The 23,052-nt window shown below is 52.8% G+C and overlaps 4 protein-coding genes across 4 annotated transcripts; 1 reads left to right on the forward strand and 3 right to left on the reverse strand.

Moving 5' to 3' along the window:
- Window positions 1-1,622: 1,622 nt before the first annotated feature.
- pyr1 (nicotinic acid-CoA ligase pyr1) lies at window positions 1,623-3,410 on the reverse strand (the record flags this gene model as incomplete). The annotated part of the gene is made up of 3 exons (XM_001271443.1): window positions 1,623-1,962; window positions 2,030-3,144; window positions 3,198-3,410. The coding sequence occupies 3 exons, from the start codon at window positions 3,408-3,410 to the stop codon at window positions 1,623-1,625; spliced, it is 1,668 nt and encodes a 555-aa protein (XP_001271444.1).
- Window positions 3,411-3,665: 255 nt separating this feature from the next.
- On the reverse strand, window positions 3,666-11,026 carry pyr2 (non-reducing polyketide synthase pyr2; the record flags this gene model as incomplete). Its single annotated transcript, XM_001271444.1, has 2 exons — window positions 3,666-4,584; window positions 4,632-11,026. The coding sequence occupies 2 exons, from the start codon at window positions 11,024-11,026 to the stop codon at window positions 3,666-3,668; spliced, it is 7,314 nt and encodes a 2,437-aa protein (XP_001271445.1).
- A 2,380-nt stretch (window positions 11,027-13,406) lies between these two features.
- On the forward strand, window positions 13,407-14,666 carry ACLA_042420 (M20 family metallopeptidase; the record flags this gene model as incomplete). Its single annotated transcript, XM_001271445.1, has 1 exon — window positions 13,407-14,666. The coding sequence occupies one exon, from the start codon at window positions 13,407-13,409 to the stop codon at window positions 14,664-14,666; it is 1,260 nt and encodes a 419-aa protein (XP_001271446.1).
- An 831-nt stretch (window positions 14,667-15,497) lies between these two features.
- ags3 (alpha-1,3-glucan synthase Ags3) lies at window positions 15,498-22,856 on the reverse strand (the record flags this gene model as incomplete). Its single annotated transcript, XM_001271446.1, has 4 exons — window positions 15,498-15,546; window positions 15,599-22,216; window positions 22,274-22,449; window positions 22,503-22,856. The coding sequence occupies 4 exons, from the start codon at window positions 22,854-22,856 to the stop codon at window positions 15,498-15,500; spliced, it is 7,197 nt and encodes a 2,398-aa protein (XP_001271447.1).
- Window positions 22,857-23,052: the final 196 nt, after the last annotated feature.

A 23,052-nucleotide genomic window follows, 5' to 3' on the forward strand; every position in this document is an offset into this window, starting at 1 on the left:
TGTTAGCTGTTGTGGAGACAGAGTGTCAATCGACGTCTATGACACGGGCTTGAAATGGGCTGATCGTGGATCCTGGCAACGCGGACGGATATTGGCTTTATATGAGCAAGGAAGCGGTCGTGGCTTAATTTAGCACCGGTAGGACTGTAAAAGACCCAGTTGGCCAGGGATCAGGAATCACAGACTAATGAGAGGTCCAATCTGGATTCTTTCCTCCCCAACACTCCCCCACTTAGTCGTTGTGCCCATGAATCAAGTGGCATGGAGGTGCATATACGAGACCCGAGGTCGGAAGGCAAATCCATAGAAAGATCGGGTGTTGAGAAACAAGAGAAATCGATAGGACTGTATTGCGTATGCAATGCTAATCCTTTTGACCCACTCGTGTCTCTCGATAAAGCCACATTGAAACGGTTTCTTAAGATCTGACTCGCCCTTAGGGTCTAGGTGGACGTTGGGGTCCAGTGGGCTCCAGAGCATCAGTTCTCGTGAACATGCAGTCGTATCCGTCTGTCTGCTTACTCAATAAAGAGGATGTCCATAGATTAGATGTCTATCTCACCGTCAATCCGTGTCCACTGAATAATAGAATCCTAGGGCAGACTGCTAGAGACTCCGTATGTGATGTCCACGCTGTCAGGCGATGCACACGATGTCATTGCTATAGAGATACCTGGCCACATCCCTCAAAACATAAGCCTACACTCCCGAAGCCTTTTTCTCTCGCTTTCCAGTAACGTAGCGCTAACTTCCACTTAACTCCTCCAGATGAAGGATCGATCCGCGTGGCAGCAAAACGGGCGCCCCCCATCGGTCCACGGATCTAGAAGCTCCAAGGTGACCAAGGGCGGGTTTAGGGTGGCTTAGACCTATTGTGGTGAGATCTAGGACTTTCTATTTTTCTATTAGCCAGGCCTAACAATATTACTGCGCCACAGGTTGTGAGATCGTCGATGGCATACATTCTGTGCAGGTTCATCTTCTCTCTCATACTCGACCAGCAACTCACGAGAATAAGAGATCAAGGTCGCATCGGTTAGGATTATGGAGTATCGAGAGTACTCTTAAGTCTCTGACTCACTAATGAACCCAGAGGGAAATGTACTGCTCAAACAATTTCTGCAGATTTTCGAACGGCGAATGTACCCGTCGTTGAATGTCTCCGGCACTGGGGTCACGTCCCCAAAATCGGTATCTTCTAAGATCTCCAAACAGATACGCTGACATGGTTCATTCATCGCGATGCAGGGCGGGAAGAACTGGCCCACAGAAAAGGAAACTTTTAAAGGGTTGACTGGGGATGAGAAGGGTGTAGAGTGTTGACTATGGCCGAATGAGGCGCAGCATTACATGAGAGCCTCCTTTACCTTGCTGCATGCGACCCAAGGGTGCTTATATTCGATATGAGTATTGGTGGATGACAATGGCTCTTGACGCCTGAACTGAGTCTCTATATGATGGCTTGTCTTCCGAGGAGCGCAGATGCAAATATATTCCATCAGCATTGTTGCTACGCAGGGTGGAATGTAATGGGAAACGAGAGCAGGATGTGACACTCGTATCTTTGAGAGCCTCGATGATCATGTATAATATCAACTACGAATAACATAGAGACAGCACCATCAGACTGCTGGGACAGATAGACGCAGAAGGGAGATCAGGTCGTCCCGCTGGCGGTCCAGCCGGGAAAGCTTGACGCGATGGGGCTTTCCGATCCCAGTCCGGGGTATTTCATCCACAAAGATCACTCCGCCATCCAGGGCTTTGTAACTGGCCAAATGGCATTGGACCAGTGCCGCGACTTCATCTCCCGTCGGTTCGGAGGACGGGTTGGCGCGCACCACATAGGCTCGGGGAACCTCGCTGCTACCATCCGCGAGCATCACTCCGATTACAGCAGCATCCTTGATGCGGCTATCTTTCAAGAGAATGCCTTCGATCTCGGCGGGTGCAACCGACCACCTACGATTTGAACACAGATGTTAGCTCAGAAAGAGTGGAATCTGGAGGCAGAGAATCGGCCACCCACCCTCGCACTTTGATGAGATCCTTCGTACGCCCCATGATGTGGTAGTATCCGTCCCGGGAATAGACCATATCCCCGGTCTGGAACCATCCTTGGTCATCTTTGGCATCGGTCCGCCCTTTGTAGCCTAAGAAAAGCCCTGGTCCGCGGACATACAGTTCTCCAGGAGACTCCGGCTGTCCACCGACATCCTCTCCCGTGCTGGGATCCACGAAGCGCAGCTCGTACCCAGACAACAGGCGGCCGACGCTGCCAAATTGTGGTGTCTCCCCGTACCGATTCTGGAATACGACGCCTACCTCTGTCATACCCCATAAATTTCCAGCCACAGCATCTGGTGAAAGCAGGCGCTGGAACCGCTGCATGGAATCCCCGTCGATAGGAGCGCCGGACACGCCGACATAGCGCAAAGACGACAGGCTCTCTCTCACGGGAAACGACGATTGGTTCAAAATGTGGACCATAGCGGGCACCATGTACGTCTCCGTAATGCCATGTTGAGCAACAGTGTCTAGAAAGCTTGAAATCTCGAAGCGTGGAAGAACGTACAACGGCTCGCCATACCGGACGGGAAAGATATTGGTCCAGAAGTCACCAAAGGAGTGGTACATGGGTAGTGCCATCAAGCGGACAACAGGATAGGGAACGTCGTAATGGACACTCAGGTGGTGTGAGATGATGGCGTGATGGGTGCGGATCGCAGCTTTGGGCAGTCCGCTAGTGCCACTGGTCAGAAACATGGCGGCGGGAGTAGACTTGCTCTCCTCAACATCTGTGAAACGAACCCAGTCGGACTCGCCGTACTGAAGAAGGCTTTCCAGCCGGATGGATGAATTGGGTGCAGTCAACCGGGACCCATCTTGCTCTAGCGGAACTTGGGCAAATTGAACGATGATGTCAATAGAGCCCTCATCCACCAAGCACACTCGATCCGCGGAAAGCCCCTTCAGGCTGCCAATCTCCAATATTTTCGCGAGAGCTTCGGGGGAGGTGACGATAAGCCGAGGCTCGGCCAGCTCGAGCAGATAGTTGAGTTCATGGGCAGGAATACCCATGTCGCAGCCCATATACACACCCCCAGCACCGACGATGCCGAAGAACATGGCAGAGTGGATAACCTATGGCAATGGTGAGGGTGGTCGAGCATGAGAGATCGATACGGTGGACTTACACTGTTCTCCAACGCCACCAAGACACAGTCACCTCGTTGGACATGATGAGCCTGGAGCCCAGCGATCAGCGATCGCACCAACAGCCGAAACTGTGTTGCATTGAACGCGCGTGAGGGATTCTGGCCGTCGATGAATATTGGTTTATGGGAATCAAATGGCGCAGGGCTACTGAACGCAAAGCTAACGAGGTCCGTGTCGTTGGATGATTCCATGATATTGTCTTGGATGGGCGAGCATGAATTGAAAGAGGTTGAAGATACAGAAAGAGATGTCCTGTCAGAAGCGGACTATGTCTTTGGAACGAGATCATTTCTTGCTAGACCGCCACATGAAGGATCAGGATATCCCTTGCATATTCGTCATGCTCCCATCGATGCAACATGTAACACAACAAAGCTAGAGGACGAGAAGACTGCATGCTAGCACATTGGTGCCGATCTACCCTAGGCTAGATAGACATACTACGGTCACGAGCTACTATCCTTGCATCGCTTCGAAGCTGCCAAAGCTGCCAACTGCCCTATAGATGCACCACTGAGAAGAGATATGACTGGTATGTCGACGCCGACCTCTTTGGAGAACCATCGACGCAGTTCAACAGCCACCAGCGAATCAACCCCAAGTTCCGGCAGCAGCGTGTCGGGCGTAAGCGGTGCATCTTGCGAGAGATTCAGCTTGGTCCGGATCTTTTCCACTAGTCCGATTGCAATCGCCTGTGCCTTGTCCTCGGGGCTAGTTGCTGCAGCGACGCGTTCCTTGCTGGATTGGAGTTTATGCTCCCCCGACGATGTATTCCCAGTAGGTGCAGCAGTGGATGAGAAAAGCGGCCACATCCTGGGCAGAGAACAACTTGGGTATTGCTTCGCCGATCTCTGATACCTGAGACCCGCGACAAATTCGGGATTCTGGGTGGAATCTGCTCGCCCATGTAGGATAGCTTGAGCGAGTATCTCGTCAACATCGCGACGGGAAACAACTGTTGAGCCCCACCACCCGTCTACTTCCTTTGATAGTTTCCCGACAGTCATGACCTCCCCTAGATGGACGAGGCTGGCGGGTCTACCTCGCGACCGACGCTGGCGGACTAGCGTGGCCATGATATCAGCCATTGCCACCGTCATTGATTGGTTTGGGTCGCATAGTGTTCCTGGAATGGATCCAGTGAGCACCCAGAAGTCTATGTCTGGCGTTTCGTGAAGCGTATCCAGCATCTCGATCGTCCGGACACATGGAGAGAGATGCTCTTGCAGGAGCCTATTCGTGAGTTGGGAAAAGACGCAATCAACCGGTAGTTCTGGTTTGATCAGGACACCCCCGACTGTTCGAGGAAAGAATCGAGGGATTGTATGATCAAGATTTTGGAGGGCGGTATATTCCGTTAGACGTCTAGCAGCCATTAATGGACAATTCGGTATCAAAGAAGTGACACTTACATCGTGGAGTGGGCAATCCGCACCCCTCGCCGGCAAATCTCTTCAAACCACGTTGGAGTGGACTCTGGTTTGTCTGCACTGGCCCAAAAGATCCATTTTGCGCCATGCTGTACCAGCGAGTGACACACAACTTGCGCCATGTCGCCAGTGATTCCAAGAACAAGGTAGGTTTTCGTACCCGAAAGCTGTAGCATTGAGCTGGCGGAGGATATCTGAGCGCGAAGTGGAGTGGCGCAGGCCCAGTCGAGTATACCATGCTCTAGTTCCGCGACTTTCTCTTCTGCTAGGTGATTTATAGGGACCGAACTCATGGACGATGACGAGCTCTTTTCTAGGCAATTCTGCGCGAGCAATGATGCTGTCATAAGCCCCATGGCCACGCGCTGGATATTCTCGCCGCTGACAGGGACTATAGACGGAGAGACAGGATACAAATCATCCAGACGAGTCTGCTTCGTACCAGCAGGGAGCAGGGATATCATGCGCTCGACGATCGGGTCCTGGTGCCGGTTTAGGGCCGCAACAGCAGCTATACCAGGGGGCAGGACTTGAGCCAATTGGCGCGCAGTGCTACGCCTGTGGAGGAACAGGGTAGACTTGTCGCTGGCGGATGTATTCTCACTGGTACTGAAGACGACGTTGATATTGCGTCGGACCGCTAGCGTTGTGAGAATGTCCCTGGTAAATGGATCAGGATCGTGCACCAGAAGTGTCTCAGTTGAATGGACTTGGTCAATCAGATATCCTGCACTCAGCACAGCCGCCGTGGTGTGCAGTAGAGATGGCTCTTCAGCCTCAGCCACTGTGGGTGCCACGGGCCAGACCCACGACTTGGGTACATTGAGCTGGGACGCATTGTGGGGGGATAAAGCCATGATCCTCTGATCACTGGGGTCCTCTTGCCCTATAGCAAGATATAGGAATATCCCGTCGGCAACTCTCACTGCACTGAGAGTGGAATATCGGACGCTGACTTGCACAGTTGGTCCATAGCCCGCAATCACTGGAGGCTGACCCGTCGACAGGACGCGAAACTGAGGATTTGGCATGTTTGTGGCTCCTGGTACGACCTTTATAACAGCTTGACCCAGATGAACCAACTCCGTGACTCGTTGCCGACTGGCCAGATGGGCCTTGTTTTGCCAGTGATCCTGGATTTGGCGCGGAATGTACAACCGGGAGCCATCGTATTGAATTTCAGGCTCCACGCAGTTCAGCCCCGAGGAACCAGAGATTTGCCGGACATGGGTGTCTTTAATGAAGCGTTCCAGAGCAGCCGCTAGCACACTCGCTGACAGTGATGCTTCTTCCGTGATGGTGAGCAGCTGAACCAGGCAAGACGAGTTCTTCAAAGCTGTGAGACTACGAAGAAGACCCCGAATCAACCCAGCATCATGCTGGTTGTCCCGCTCCAGCGTGACGCATAAAACCCGCGTACTGGTCTGCACCAGCCGCTGCAGATCTTGCACATCAATACTGGAGAAGCTCCAATCATCCAGAAGGCCTACAACCGTGAGATCGGTATTGTCGCTGGATTCAATTGACTTCAGGCCCTGTACTCGGGATACTCGCCCAAACTGGCCGTCAACTAATGCAGTTAGCTCTGACAATAGGGACTGTTGCCCCTCATCGCTACCCCCAAGTAGCATCAGCTCGCCATAGCGTGGTGATGTCGTCTTTTGCGTGTCCGGTCCTCGACAGAGAATGAGTGCAAACCCCAGTGGGATATTATTCTCTCCCTGCCCAACTTCAAGACCCTCCACGTCACCAAATCCGCAAGCCGACAGCACATCATACCAGTCCGCAAAGTTGTCAATGGTATGGCAATGGCATTGGCCATGGTCAATTCCTTCGCAAGGCGGAGGCGCTTCAGAATCCAGTGCATGGCGCGGGCTTACCCGTACCAAGACCAACAGATACCCTCCTGGTTTTAGTAGCCGTTTGAGATGGACAACGATATTTTTTTCCGGAAGGTCGACTGCAGTATAAAGCAGTATTTCGTAAGAGTGGTCCAAGAAGCCCTGCCCGGCGAGATTCTGATCAAAGTCTAGGCGTTTATCCTGGACGTCAGGTGCGGCCTCCGCCTGATTTTCAAGGCCTGTGTCATCTCGTACGGTAGACGGAGCGCCATAGGTGAATGAGCGGTAGCTCAAACCCATCTTCTTCAACATACAGTGGGTTGATATTCCAAGTGTACCAATTTGCAGAATGTCCATGTGTGGGAAGCGGAAGCACGCGTGCCCAGCGAGTGAGAGAATACTGCCTACCAAGTGACAGAAAAGGGGATCGTTTTTCAGGTGACAGTCGCCATGGTCTGTCCGCGGCAACTCTCCTGTCTCTGCAGCATCGCATACAGCATCATTGTCGCTCAGACCGACATATTCTTCGATATGTGTGCGAATACGGGCAGTCAAACGCTCTCCATTCATATCAAGCCAGTCACGAGAGGACATGGCTTGGTATCCTTTGCGGGCCCTAAGAGTGGAATTGTTCATCCACCCAACTAGATTGATCAGAAGATAGTCCCGATGCTGCTGCTCTGGAACCATGGCAACCAGTTCACTGCGTTGGAGATGTAGTACTGGAAGCCTCTCCCGGAAGGGATTTGAAGGGGATATATTTGGCGGGAGTGGGTCAATTAACACCTCCAGAGTAGGCTCTAGAGGGCCCCATTCTGTAGTTGAGAAGATTCCTAGGTTTCGGTCGACATCTTCTGATACGGCACGCATGAGACGAACGCCTTCCAATTGGGCAATCTTTTCTCCATCTGGCGTGAAGATATCAATGTCACCGTGGATCCCCTCTTCATCAACCTGTGTTATGAAGCCCACCAATTCGATCTGCTGTTCCTCGCCGCGAGGAAGACATAACACAGGATTGACCCAGACACTATGGATGCTGCGCACAAGGAGAGGGCACGACATCATGTCATCATCAAATTCACCCAGTGCGGCAATCAACGTCTGGACAGAAGTCTCTAAGACCGTTGGATGGAGGTTGATGTGCCCGTTTGGGTCCCTTGGTGGCGTGCTGACTGTTCCCAGAGCAAGGTCGTAGTGTCGAAGCAACTTGGTCAACCCAGCAAATGATCCAGTACAGTGATAGTCACGCCGGCGCAGAATATCATAGAACCCGGTCGTTTCTACAGGCCTCATTGCCGGGTCGAGCGCACCTCGGGGTGGAAGGAGGGATTGCTTGGTGGCACCTGAGTGCATGCATATGTTTGCGGTTGCACACTCGACGAGCTCTCCCGCTACAACACTCTGGACGCTGCACCGAGCTTCAATTATCCCATCTCTCGAGGCTATTCCGGTAACTATGGTAAGCACTTCTGTTCCGATAGGATCATCCACAACCGGCAGTGAAGTGTGAATCGCCATGTCCGTGACTTCAAGCAAGCGTACTCCATCTGTTTTCGCTACCGACAACCCTGCCTCTAATGCCATTGAGACATAGCCCATTTCTGGGAACATTACTTCTGACTTGATGCGACGCTCTGCCAACCATGGAAGCTCCTGCAGCCTGAAATAATTTCTCCATCGACTCTCCCCTAGCCCGGTCTCGGCGCTAAGGGTGCCGAGTAGGGCGTTTGGAGGTATCGGGCAGTTCACATAGTCCCTGGACAAACGAGACTGGGCCCAATATGTCTGAGAATGGTCAAATGGATAGAGAGGGAGTAGTTTTGTCAAGGAGGTGGATTGTTCGGGCTCGAATACAGAGAGATAGTCTGCGAGATGAACCGTTGTGGGCCCCAGGTGCATCCAAGCTGTCCCCAGGGCAGCGGCCCAGCTGTCAAAACCGCCTTTCCCCCTCTCCGCGAGAGCCAGATAAGGGACTGTTGACTGAGCTGGAAATACATGGGAGAGGGTCTGTAGCACAGGGCCTTTAAGGGTGGGGTGTGGTCCTATCTCGACGATGAGGTCCGGTGGTCCAGTTTCTTGCAAAGCGGTCTCCACGGCCTGGTAGAACTGCACAGGAAGCAGCATGTTTTGCACCCAGTATTCATTCGTCAGATCATGCTGGTCATAGACCATCATATTTATGCCGGGGTACACACTGGAGAACCACGGTGTTCTGCCTTTCAAAGTGGTAGCAGGATAGGCATGCATCGCTTGACGATAGGGGTCCGCGCATGGTTTCATATGGGGAGAATGATACGCAGTATCCACCCGCAGCATTCGCGGAGTGAGTCCTAAGCTCTTCAATAGCCACTCCAGTTCTCGCAGGCATTCAGCTTCCCCAGAAAGCGTGACGCTGGACGGAGAATTGGCGGCAGCAACGGCAATCCGTCCAGAATACGGCTCGGCGGCGCATATGGCCTGCGCTTGTTCCCAGGTGAGGCTAACAGCCATCATCCGGCCGGTAGCATCCCGTGCCTCGCTGATAGCCTTTCCCCGAAGGTACGCGATACGGATGGCATCGGGGGCCGTGAGCATACCCGCAGCATACGCAGCTACAATTTCCCCGGACGAGTGGCCGACTGCCACGCTAATGTCGATTCCTACCCTCCGGAGGAGATTGGCTTGGATTATCTGGACCGCAGTACGCAGTGGAAGCGACATCAGACCTTCGTGCACCCGAGAAGAACAGGGCGGTCGTGATAAATGTTCGACCAGGGAGAAACCCGGCGCATAAGTAGAGGGGAGTTGATCAAGGGCTCCCTGTAGCTCGTCCATCCAACGGCGAATCTCCGGACTGCTATCAATAAGATCAAAGCCCATTTGCGGCCATTGAACACCTTGCCCCGTGAAAATACCGAGAACGCGCTTGCGCCGGGAGCCAGGTCTGGATATCAGCGAAGATGGTGTACCAGCTGTCCTTCGATGGAGCTGAGTCGCAAGAAGGTCCTGTAGTTCGGCCACCGATTGCGCCATCAGCGTTAATCGATGATTATGAGCAGAACGCTTGGTCCATAATGATAATGCAAGATCAACTAGATTTATCTCTGCATGATCCTGGAGGAATTGGACATAGCTGCCCAACACCGCCGTAAGTGTTCGCTCCGAGGCGGCTGAGAAGACCAGAGGTACGGCGAATCCTCTATTTCGTGACAGCAACGCATCCCCATGGTTGTAACTCTCCAGGATAACATGCACATTGGCGCCGCCAAAGCCAAAAGAGTTCACCGAGGCTCGTCTGGGACAACCAGCTGGTAAAGCTGGCCACGGGATACACTCCGTAGGGACAGATAACTGGCCAGCGAACGGGACTATCTTTGGATTGAGTTCGTTCATGAGGAGATTTGGAACGATAAGTCCGTGCTGCAGCGATAGGGATGCCTTAATGAGACCCGCGAGTCCTGCAGTCGCCTCCGTGTGCCCGATTATTGTCTTTATTGAGCCCACGTACAGAGGACCAGCTATATCGGCGACGGAATCTAACCCAAAGAAGCTTCCGTGGATTGCAGTTGCCTCCTGGGGATCCCCAGCCTGGGTCCCTGTTCCATGGGCTTCGAAGTACTGGCATCGATCCTCGGGGCGTTCCTGAGGCGAGAGTCCAGCCCGAGCGTATGTCGCGCGGATCAGCATCTGTTGGGCGTGAGCACTGGGCATCGTGATTCCCATTGTTCGTCCATCCGAGTTAGCTCCAGTCGCCCTGATCACGCATTCAATGGGATCTCCATCGTTTATCGCATCACGCAGCCGTTTCAGGACAACCGACGCAATCCCTTCACCACGAGCATAGCCGTCGGCACTTTTGTCCCACATGCGACTCCTACCGGTTGGGGACAACATGTGTGTTTTTGAGTCCGCTATGTAGGGGCCTGGGGATAAGATCAGGTTGCTTCCCACTGCCACTGCCATCGAACAGTCGTCCTGGGCCAGGGCTTCGACTGCCAGGTGGACGGCCAACAGGCTTGAAGAACACCCTGTATCCACAGCCATGGATGGCCCACGCCAGTCAAAGTAGTAGGACACTCGATTGGCCATAATCGACAGTGAATTTCCCGTAACCACATACGCAGGGAATGCTTGAGGATCCATGGCCTGGAGTTGGCTGTAGTCGTTGCGAAGCGTGCCACAGAAAACGCCGGTCATGGAACCATGCAGCGCATCCATCCGAAGTCCGGCGGCATCCAGCGATTCGTACACGGTCTCTAGAAGCAGTCGCTGTTGTGGATCCATTGCGGCCGCTTCGGCCGGGGAGATGTTGAAGAAGGCGGCATCGAAAGCCCGGACATCCTCGTCGAGGAAGTAGGATTGCTGGACATTGGTCCGGCCATGATATTCCCCATCAGGGTGATAGAATGCGTCAATGTTGAATCGGTCGGATGGGATTTTGCGAGCCAGATCCCTGGGATTACGGAGAAGTTCCCACAATTTAGCAGGCGAAGAGGCGCTGCCAGGAAAACGGCATCCTGTGCCAATAATCGCAACTGGTTCTGTTGGTTTCATTGTTTGATATGAGAAGGGAAGAATGAGGTCATACAGGAGATCCAGGTTCAGTGATATACACACTGTTCCGGAGCCATGATGATGGTCAATCTATAAGCACCTACGGACGGGGCATTCGCCATGACAGCTCAAGACTCGACGTGGAAAGGGAGACCAATGTTTCGGTCATCCCGTCAGCCGTTATGGAGCGGTGAGACCCCGAATCCAGCAAGTCTGCTGGGTTATATGCAGGGTGCTCCTTGCATGAGATGAGTGGCACCCTTATCCCAAGATCAGCCTGTGGTGGTTTTCAATAGCTGCCTACAACCTGCTCATTGTGCTGATGCACCGTTGTAGTATTGAAGTGCAAGAATCGTACAATGTCTTTGCATTGGCACTGGGCCTGAAGACGAGGTACTGCCTCGTGTCTGGCCATTTCTATACTGTCCAGCCGTGACTGTTCTCAACGAGAGAGGCGTATGGGATTTCTTTTCAACAACAAGCAAAAGCGATTTCGGCTGGAGGCGGAAAAGCTGCTACAGGGAGGCTTTGAGAAGGCACGTAGTGATCGGCATCTGAAGCAGTATGTGATCATTTTTAGGCACCGAAGATGCTGCACCAGGTCCCTGGCTTTGTGGGATGTCGAATATACCGCGTATCATGTAGAGGAGCTTTTCGTGTGTTATCCTGAGTGTTCACGTCTGCTCCTGCCTGCATCAGAGCTAAGGCCATTGTGTCACTCGTCAAGATGCTCGCAAAGTGCAAGGGGGGCTTCCCCTTCACAGTCAATACAATTGATAGTACAGCCTTGTTGAATGAGAGCAGCGACCAGTTTGGCGGCCTGAGACCTTCCTCCCAATGATCTCACTATTCCTGAGCAGCAGGTGGAGGCTGTCCCTGTCATGATCTTTTGAGAAGCTGTACAACGGACCACCTTTCGTTTTTCCAGGACCCATATCGCTGGGGTTTTGTGGAATTCTCCAGAACCGCTCGTACTGGGACCACGGGGACGATCATGTCGTAGAATTGCGCGACCTTCTCCGTCTGGAAGATTTGGATTTGCACCGCAATGCATCGGCGCCATCACCATCTCAGAATCCCCATTCTCGTCTGCGTACGAAAGCAGGGCACGACCATCTTCATCCCTGGTGTCGATGTCATCCAGCAACTCGATCAAGCTGCACGTGTCGTAACCCTCCCCGGGTTCATGACTGCGTTCTGACAAAGCAGTTCGTCCCTCATGGTCTTGCCGGTCCGCTTTGATATCCTAGACTCTCAACAGCTTATCTACAGTACGGTAGCGTCCTTCACTGGCTGCGCGTATGAGTAGCGTTTTTCCAGACTTGTCTGTGTGGTTGACATTCGCCTACGATTGAAGAAGCAGTTGGATACAACTAACGAACCCACGCTCTGCTGGATGTGATAATGGAGTCTGGCCGGTATGATCGGGAGTGTCGATATTAATGCCGTCCCCCGAGAGTAAAAACTCGAATGTGTCTGTGGAATCTTCTGTTACTGCCCACGAAAGAGGAGTGTGGCCTTCCATATCGTGTGAATTCACATCGGCTCCCGCTTCCACCAAGCAGTGGATGGTCATACGCATCTGATCGATGGAATGTGCGAATATGCCTCTTTTGGTGTTGCTGCCCAAGATAGCAGGATGGAACCACCATCATTCCTTGATGTATGCTGTGCTTCTTTACCTAAAGAGGCCGTTACGGACCATGATTGCTAGAGTTCAGCAGCCTACAAAGGGGCTGACCAGCCATTCCTATTATGTATGTCTACTTTGACATAGTTGAGTGCCAGCAGTGTCTAGTAATTCTGGTCCTTCTGGTATCGCCGCCGCTATTAATAGTATAGTAGTGAGCCTTCATATTGGAAGAATTTTAGATTGAATGCACCATCCTTTGGATAGTTCTCACGATACTCCTGAATTTGAGAACTTCCTCAAAGCACTGTTACTGAGGTTGTTTGCTACAGCATCGAGCAAATCAATATGATATACAATCGCTAGTATTACCGGATTCAACAAAAAAAAGAATTGCACCAAAGACATGAATTACACACGACCAGAAGACCTCGGGTATTTTGTGAAGGAAAGAGTGATCTATCTATTAAATGAGGATCGGCAGCGGGCGGTTATGCTCGTCTACAGACCAACGAGGCTATACCATTCAAAGCGCTGGCTGCATGCCACTATTGGCCGAATATGAAGCTAGACTAGTCGCAGCATCATCACTTGCGAAGATGATTTAAGAGTCATATCCTGTAGCATCATGCGGCTTACTCTGCGGCAAATTCTCCACCGTTCATAATACTGCCTGGATAACCAACCATACCCAGAGGGTAGAAAGTCTTAGTCACTTGTCTGAGGTCTTGTGCGAATATTTCCCACAAGATGGCGCAGAGCAAGCTATCCACCATACTGAGGGATGGGGCCCTGGATCTGGCGCCGTATGAGGATCTCTATAAGCATTTCCACGCCCATCCTGAACTCTCACTCCAAGAGGAATCAACGTCACAAACGGTCGCCGCCCATCTGGCTCAACTCAAAGCTTACGAACTACACACGAATATTGGTGGATACGGACTCGTCGGGATTCTCCGAAATGGCCCGGGAAAGACTGTTCTTCTGCGCGCAGACATGGACGCCCTGCCAGTCAAGGAGCTCACCGGGCTCCCATACGCAAGCACAGTTACTATGCGCGACGGCGATGGGATCGAGAAGCCCGTAATGCACGCGTGTGGACATGACATGCATATTACTTGTCTACTCGCGGCAGCTGAGACGATGGCAACCATCCAGCACGCATGGAGCGGGACGTTAATCGTGCTGTTCCAGCCCAACGAGGAACGGGGCGGTGGCGCACAAGCAATGGTAGACGATGGCCTTTATGAGAAGATCCCCAAGCCCGATTATATCTTTGGCCAGCACGTCATGCGAATGCGCGCCGGAAGCGTCGGCTCCCGTCCTGGGACTATCATGGCGGCTGCCGACAGTCTCAAAATTACCGTCTACGGGCGCGGTGGCCACGGATCACTGCCGCATCAGACCGTAGATCCCGCATTGCTTGCCGCGCATATCGTCGTCAGACTGCAGAGTATTGTAAGCCGTGAAATCGACCCAAGCGACCTGGGTGTCGTAACGGTCGGAAGTCTGCAAGCAGGGCAGACCGAGAATATCATCGCGGATCGGGCGGAGATCGGGCTTGATTTCAGAACCGTCAGGCTGGAGACTCGCCAGAAGATCATATCCGCTATCCAGCGTATTGTTGAGGCTGAATGTATGGCAAGTGGCTCGCCTCAACCGCCAGTCTTCACTCCAACACGGCGGTTTCCACCCACCCTAAATGACGGCGATGTGGCGGCTGAACTAGCCGCATCATTCGGCGAGCATTTTGAGGACTTTGACGGCGATACACCGAGAACCAATGTCAGCGAAGATTTCTCCACGCTCGGCACTTCCCAAGGCATTCCCTGTTGCTTTTGGTTCATAGGGGGGATCGATGCCGAACTGTGGGATAAAGTCCACCAAGACAATCACACAGAGCAGATCGCCGGAAACCACTCTGCCCTGTTTGCGCCTTGCATACAGCCGACAATGAAGGTGGGAGTCGACGCGCTTTGTCTTGCTGCCTTGACTTTCTTAACGAAATAGGCGCAGTATTAGCTATAGCATAGATGCGGACCACATCGATTGAGTTATATAGATAACCCGCGTATGCAGTGTGCTCCCCCAGGCATTGACATTGGTCGTTCGTCTGGAGGCCACAAGAAGATATGTCCAATAACTCAGTAGCTTTCTTACAATAAGAATACTGAGGAGTGATACCAGAAGACTTAGGATTACGAGTAGAATGCCGATGCGTGGAAGACAACGAAGCCTCTCTTATGCTAACTGAAGATACATGGCTAATGCAAAATCTATATATAACAGATGAACTCTCTGCGGACAACACAATACATTATTCATTCCACCACAGACCATGGAGAAAGGACTGTTTTTTTCAATATCGAGTCATGTCAGTAAGACATTCCTGGTGTTGCACAACTCGTCGTGGTTGATGCAGTGCGGAAAATGACCATGACCCGCAGCATGGGCCTCATAAAGGCAGACGACAACTTGATGTCATCTTAAAGCAATCCCCGAAAGACGTGGATTATAAGAACATGTCTTCGTCCTTCTAAAAAACTTATGACTCTCACTGTGAGTCACATTGTGACCTCTTGCTCCTCCTGGGGGGAGTATGAGCAATGCCCCGTCATTGATCGAATTAGACTCTGGCAGCGGAGAGACACTCTGCGATGAGGTGCAATCAGACGCTAGAAAATTAGATCGATCATGAAATTCCGACGGTTCTCGGTAATTTCCAAAAGCACCGAGGTAGCCACAAACAAAGGCCCGAATATCTGGGATGAACGCCCGATACGCCGTTCCACCATACGCCAGCTTCGATCGCGGGTTTGGGGCCCTAATGAGTGGCCCCGATCACGGCCTATTCAACTGTTCTTTGCGGTAAAAGAGGAGAAAGCCGAAACTATATAAGCGATTAGTTGATAGGATCAGAACTGGGGATCGAATGACCATACCTAGCCAGGAGCTGGAAAAACAACGAAATCCAGAACCATGCATTGCCGACCTTGTCCACCGACGTGCCAACATTCGGCGAGACGCCGTCTGGACCCAGTCTGTTGGGCGCGAATCCACGGGCGCAGATGGTCGCAATTGATCCCACGGCCTGTGCCGCCAGGAGGACAAAGCAGACATGGACTCTGGTCAGGGTCTGGAGAAGAATCATGCCCAGACCAACCTGCTGGACCTCATCCAGAACGCCGAGCCAGAGCCACAGAGACCGGGATACAACGGCTCCCGACGTTAAGCTACCAGCCCAGGGGAGATAGTAGCCAATGTTGGATGTCCCCCACCATGTCTGCGCCCAGCGCGGAGCGCCCAGACTAAGACCGAACACAGGCAGAATCCAACTATGCTCTTTGGACAGGATGCGAAAGGCGGAGAGGATAATGACCCAGAGGACGAGGAAGAAGCATATGATAAGGACGACAATCTGCCAGGTTTTGGCGTGATTCGAGGACCAGAGGAATGACCAGTTGCGCCCAAAGGCAGCGGCGAGGAACCAGTTCTGCACAATCACCATGAAGAAGAACCAGAGAACAATGCGCCGGCGGAAAAGCGACGTGTAGAAGAAGAGAATCCGGCTAGGCGCTTGGCGATAGTAATTGGGTAGACCCAAGGCGAGCAATACACCGATAACGAAGCATACCGCGGCAATCGGCATCACCACAGCCGTGAGCCTCCATGTGCCCAGCGTGAGACTGGAAACGCCGCCGATCTCGACGGTGGTCACCCTGGAGCTCCAGTACCAGAGCGCAACAGTGTACAGCTGGGAGATTCCCTGGATGAGGCCGGCGCGGAACATCCAATCCTTCACAGGGACGGAGCCCTGGTCACCGAAGTTGAGGGCAAAGAACAGGGAACCGCTAGACGAGGCCACAGCGTAGACGGCCGCGGCCACATTCTGCGCCCATCCTCGGGAAGCGACTGAGGCTCCATAAGGGGAAACGCCGATGATGATGAAAGCAAAGCCATATATGAACCAGGGAACACTCAGAACAATCACCGCAGGAAGGCGCGAGTACATGAGCCACCAAACGATCGATGCGACGCAGTAGATTGCTGCAATCACATATAACTTGGTGGCTGATTCACCGACCTGGCCGACAAGCAGGGTAATTTGAGCGGAGTTGGTCGCGATGATTTGTCCGAGACCCAGGAAAAGAGCGTACACCGGCCAGTTGCCGACCCGCCGTCGCATAAAACGTTGGATGGCCATCGGCCGCATGTACCCCAGCCGTGAAAGCCATCGATCGATCTCATCGGAATCACTGATGTCTGTGCCTGCTCCCGGATCCGAGAGACGGTTGTACGACGTCTCATCTTCCACGTAGTCCGCAGCGCCGGAGGGGTATACTGCGTTTTTTGCACGGTGCTTCTTGAGTTGCGCGTCGTTGTACATGTTAAAGAACTTTCGCTCACTCTTCATCAAAAATGTCTCGATGCAGCAGTCTGTCATGGAATTCTTCTTGTCTAGGCCTTCCAGGATTTCCTCGAACCGGCGCGTGAAGTGTCCCATACTATCGGTGAAGGTTGGATCGACCTTGTTCAACTCAAAGACTTGCTGGTTGTGATCGCCCTTGACGGACGGCAGAGAGAGCACGGAGACATTGCGCGAATGAATAGAAGGCGTACTTGCCCCGGAATGCAAGGCTAATTGGAACGGATGCTGGAAAAGCTCGGACGGCGCCCTCGGCGCTGGCGATGGAGCACGAGAAACGTAGTACGGCGATGTTGACATTGACTGAGACGGTGTACCCAGATTCTCGCTTCTGTATGAGTCACGAATGTCTGGCGAGCCGAGATCATGGCCCACCGCCCGCATAGCCTCTTCAGAGGATATGTAATTTACCAGGCGCGCATCCAGATCATCCTCGTCTAGGTCGGCGTCAGTGGTCTCGTCGTCTGTTTGACCTTCGGCAACCTGACTGCTGCGAAGGGACTTCTTCATGAGGCGACTTCTGCCCTGGCCAGGTCCAGCTCGTCGACCGAGAGAAAGCTTCCTACCCAGACGGCCACTGTTTTGATCGTCCGCTTGCAACTCCCGAAGCCGAGATTGGGCATTCAACGACAGTCTTGCCGGCGGTGAGTCTGTACCATCCCGTAAAGATGGAGGCAATCCGGGGAGGCTGACAGTAGAATCACGCATGTTCTGTGTCTCCCAGTATATCTGGGAGTCCGGCATGGGGCCACTGGCGGTGTCCTTGTTCTTCTCGTGGTGAATCTTGATCGCGGTTCGTTGCAGGGTTTCAAGCTTTTGGATCCATTCCAGGACCGGGAAACGCTGTTGTGCAGAATTCGTGCGCATCTCTTCCCGTGTTTCTAGGTCGGAATCCAGGGCGGATTTGATAGCAGTTCTCAACTGGTGTAGAAGATGACGGGTGGCGTCCGATTCTACAGTGTACCACCAACCGGGCATTTGCCCTAGACCTCCAATGCGAGAGCCTATACCCAGCGCACCTTTTCGTCCAAACTCCACGGCAATCAAGCCAAAGGGCTCGTCACGAGATGGAATCAAAGCAAAGTCGGCACCCGAGAAGACATATGGCGGTAGAATAGTAAACTCTGGCTTCGAGAAAACACGACCAGGGAACATGGCCATGATCTTCTCGAGCTTGACCGCAGCCAGCTTGCCATACAGGTCAATGATGGGTCCAACACAGATCAGCTGAACTTCTGGCCTGCTGGACAATATCGCTGGTATGACGTCGGCGATTAGATCAACACCCTTCTGTTTTGACCACCGGCCGACAAATACCAGAAGATTGGCATCGGCATCCTCTTTCAGACCGGCCCATTTTTGAGCCTTCAGCTTATCGTTGATCCTTTCCTGAGGCGACGGAATGGGCACAGTGGCATCGGTGCCATGGCCGACAGCGCCGGTATCCGACGGGTCTGGGTTGGGAAGACTACCGATTTTGTCCAGGCTCCAAAAGATCGGGTATCGTGCCCAAGAACGCTTGCCGTACTTTTTGGACACACCCACAGCGCCGAAGCTATGCTGGTGAAACCGAAGGTAGCTCGCGCCAGTGTGTAGAAGATTGAAAACGTTTCCAAATTGACAGTATTTTGTCGCTGTTTCGACGGGGAGGTTGAAAACCGAGCAGACCTCTTTCTTCTCTTGCTGCGTCCTCAACGGCCAGAGACCTTGGAACTCGGCGTTGTGAAGTGACAAGCAGACTGGAATGGTTCGGGTGGGCAACAGATACAGCGGAGCAAGGCACCCGTGGAAATCGTTGATGTGATACAGGTCAATCGAGGGAAATCGCTTGATCGTTTCTGCTATACATTGGTTCCATGCTGAATAATAGATGGCACTGTCAAGATCATCCATCCGAGGAGGGTAGGGCTCGGCTTTTGTCTGCTGCCGGAAGACGGGAGCGTCAAGGATGACATAGGTGATGTTGTCGACAACGTGATATTGAACGTTTACCAGATAGGGCTTGTCAAGGATGGTGACTACCATTGGCTCAGCGGGTGTATCCTCGGGATACTCAATGTCCCCAACACAGGGGACAGCCCAGATGAGGTTCTGGTGCTTCAGGTTCTGTGCCATCAGCTGTGCCATGACTCCCAAGCCACCGATTTTGACTTTGACGTTCCAATCCTCAATGTTATACTCCATTGTGGCAATCAGGACCGTACGCCGCTGCTCAGGAGCGCCCGCGATCGTAGCGTTTGCTATGATGCCTTTGTCTGGTAAATCGATCTCTGCCTCGTCCTTGTTCGCAAAGTGTCCTCTGATCTTGCGCCAGATCATTGGCAGCTTGACCTCCTTGGCCGCGGCACCATCCCTGTTCAGCTTGACACGGTAGAACTTCCGCATGAAAATGAAAGCGCCAAAGAGGCCCATCAAGATGGGGACAACCCAAAGGAGTACGAAGAGGACGAGTTGGGCCCATCCAGATCCCACTGGCGTCATCACGTACCGAAGATTGGCGTCGTTGAGGGAGATGGTCCATCCAAGGTGCGGAAATGGGGGTAGCGTCGTGATATTGATCACATTCGACGAGAGATAGGACGGAGGCAGCTTCTGAACCACTGATGAGTTCGCAACATCGCCATAGACTTCGGTGGGATCTGGTATGCCATCCGGGCCAACTCCCCAGACACTGATCTGTCCCACGGAGGGCCACTCGTATACGAAATCATACTTCCAGACACGCTCCTTGGAGTCATATCTCATGCTGCTTTCCAAACCGGCATCATAGCCATACTGATTGTAGGGGCCGTTCCACCACAACTGAGGGAATCTTCGCGGCACGTCATCCTCCCACCCCTCGTCGCCTTCCTGAATGTAGTCGCTACTTCCAGTAAGTCTCGAGAAATATTGGACCCGCACATGTGTCCCCTTCCAGTGCTGAGCGTCCGTGCCAGACCAAGGCGCAACGTCGATTGTCGTATTGCCACCCTCATAAGCGGTCCAATCTGACCAGGTTCGGCCAAACGTCGTCGAATAGCGGAACTGGTCAGCGCCGGCGGCATCGTGCTGGATGTAGATACTGCCATCCTGGGATTTGTGCACAAGACTGGACGAATAATTGGCGAGTGGGGTCATCAGCGGGTTCGTAAGAGATCCCATGCGCAACAGAAATCGATCAACAGCATTGGTGCTCAACCCGGACGTTGTCGTCACGTTTTTAACGATGATCTCATGGACGCCATGATGGACGTTCTTCAGCTTTGCTGACCAGGTCCAGACCGTGGGTATTTCTCCGGCGTAGCCATTCCCGCTCGTTCGTGGAGTGATCTTTGTACAATTAACACTGGATGTATCCAAAGTGGGCGTGATGCCTTTCTGCGACGTCGAGTTCAGGGAGATCGCGCGGGTGACACCGTCGCAGCTCATCTCCTTGGAGTATCCAAGTCGGATGTCCACGGTCTCGCCCGTATCCTCGGAGGACAACAAGCGTGCGTCGTGACCGGGGGCAAACTCGGTAACGGTAGGGCCGGGCTCCACGAATTCCTCCGTCCTGACGTACGCACGGTACTCCCATGCCTGAAGGGTCAAGTTAGATGTACAGCCGTAGGACTCGCTTCCCGGTCCTCCGATTGGTCCCGGACCCTCTTGCAGTGTGAGCTCATCATAAGGATAGAAGAGATTCGTGAGCTTCGTTCCCGCCTTGTAAGGAGCTAACAATGCGGTATCCTTTTTCTTACAGTCACCGCCGTAGCTCACGGTCCTGTTGTCATTATGGTAGACCAGCCAAAAAGTACTATTGTCCTTGGAATCGGCTTCTTTCTGGATGCCTGGGAAGTAGCTCCGCAATACTGACCACAAACCGGTCACGGTGGGAGTCGTGGATGATCCAGGGAGGTAGATATCTTTCGTCAGCTGCGAGAGCGTTTGAAGATAGATGCCGTCGTTGGCGACTGGGTATTGCTCCCGAATCTCGAACATGCGCTTCATGATGTTGCGAAGGGGGTGAGCGGGATTCCGCTGGTCATAAGTAACCGTGATATCATGGCACCCGTACAAGCCCCTTTCGTTTGGGAAATCGTAGAATTTGGTCGTGTTCAGATTGAAGCAGCCATGCGTCCACCATGCTGTCTGGTATGTCATCGGCTGACGTCCGAAAAGATAGTTAGTCGCCGTGGCGTCAAAAACATACATATCCTGCTCTTCACCCCACAGGATAAGAGGAATGCCGGGGAGCTCCAAGGTCACAATGAACAGGCCCAGGAGGTACTTTGCGGTGCCGTTCTTGATCGCCGGCCATCGGAAGTTATCCTGGTTTGACACCCCATACATGTGCCTCGGGTCGACTTCATTGGTGAAGTGGTTGAGGAAATCATTATTGACCAACATCTCGTTCCACGCCTGGATGAAATCTGTGTTCAGATCAAACCCAGCAACCAAATTACCGTCCATCCCAAGGAAGCGGGTCATCGACCGGTAGATGGTATAGTGAAAGGCGGCTGAATCCAACGCCTGGTGACCGTCTTCTCGGAGAAAGTATTGAGGCGCCGAATTATTGTTCAGCTTCAGAGCGTCAATTGTAGAGTTCAGGCGCTGATTCGGCTGGCGACCGCGGCCGAGGTAGAGACTGCCGAAGGTGTCACCAGAGGTAATCTCGCCAGATATGAAGAAATTATCCTTGCCGAGTTTCGTTGCGCATTCGCGGAAAGCAGCTGAGATCTCCCCCAGCGGCTCAAGTGTTGCTTGGGCGGCTTTGTCATAACGAAACCCATCAATATCCAAGCTCGCAATTTGAATGCAGTAATGCTTCGTGATGATATCGCGCACAGGCTTATGCCATTCACGGAGTCGGTCTTGCACCGAGGCGAATTTGGTCAGCTGGCGCTGCCAGTCGGGAAAGTTACCAAAGGCTTCCAGTTCGCCATATTGATCGAAATCACTGTTGTAGCAGCCGTGCAATTTCTCCACGCCGCCGGAGCCCAGGGGAAACCCGGTCTCGTACCAGAATTTCGGATACGCACAGCTCTCATTGTATTCATTGCTGAAGTGAAAGTCCGCATACCGGCGGTCCGATATCCACTCGACGTGATACTCGTCCGGTCGAAAGTCCGCCGAGTCATTCAGATGGCCTTGGAAACCGATCAGGTTGCTCAGACTGTAGATCACAGTCAGCTTGCGGCGAGAACATGCTAGCTATGTCATGTGCACTTACGTTGCCAGTGTATTGTCCAAAATCACATACATGTCGCGGTCGTGGATCTCGCTGATGGTCCGTCTCCAATCCTGCAGCGTGCCATGGTGCATATCCAGCAGAGTTGTGTCCACCGGCGAGTAGCCATCGTAGGCCCAAGGCAGATTCATCAAACCCGTTCCCGCAAAGTATATGCCCTAGCATTCGTAAGCAAACCGCCGTTGGCCACCTCGACAGGGCTGTCACGCACCTTGAAACCCATGCCCCGGATATAGTCCAGCGAATCAATCAACCCAACCAGATCCCCTCCATGGCGCATCTGATTCGAGTTGACCACATGCTCGAAGGCGGTTCCGTTGATATCATCGTTGGTCGGGTCGCCGTTGGCGATGCGATCGAGGAAGATGGTGTATACGGGGAAGCGCCAGTTCTTTGGCGACGGGTGGTACTTATGATCCGGCCATTCTCCCCAGTAGTCAATCGGCGACTCGGCCGATTTGTTTTCATTCAGATTGTAATCAACGAGAGACTCTGTGTACGGCCAACACAGTACTTGATGAACACTCAATAATAGCGACAGGAGGAGAGTTGCCAAGCGCTGCATCTTCGTCAACATACCTGCAGTGCCTCAACCTCTGGAAAATCGTGGACGGAGAGATGCAATCATGCTATAATCTCGGGAGGGGTTTTAACGAGCGACAGTCACAGCAGAGGTTGACTCAAGGCGAAAGTAGCATCCAAATGCTGAGTTGACAGCAGATCACGAAGTTACTGGAGGTTGAAACACCCGTCGGCCACGC

Source organism: Aspergillus clavatus, genomic scaffold (genome assembly GCF_000002715.2).
Source record: "Aspergillus clavatus NRRL 1 1099423829802 genomic scaffold, whole genome shotgun sequence".
Taxonomy (NCBI): domain Eukaryota; kingdom Fungi; phylum Ascomycota; class Eurotiomycetes; order Eurotiales; family Aspergillaceae; genus Aspergillus; species Aspergillus clavatus.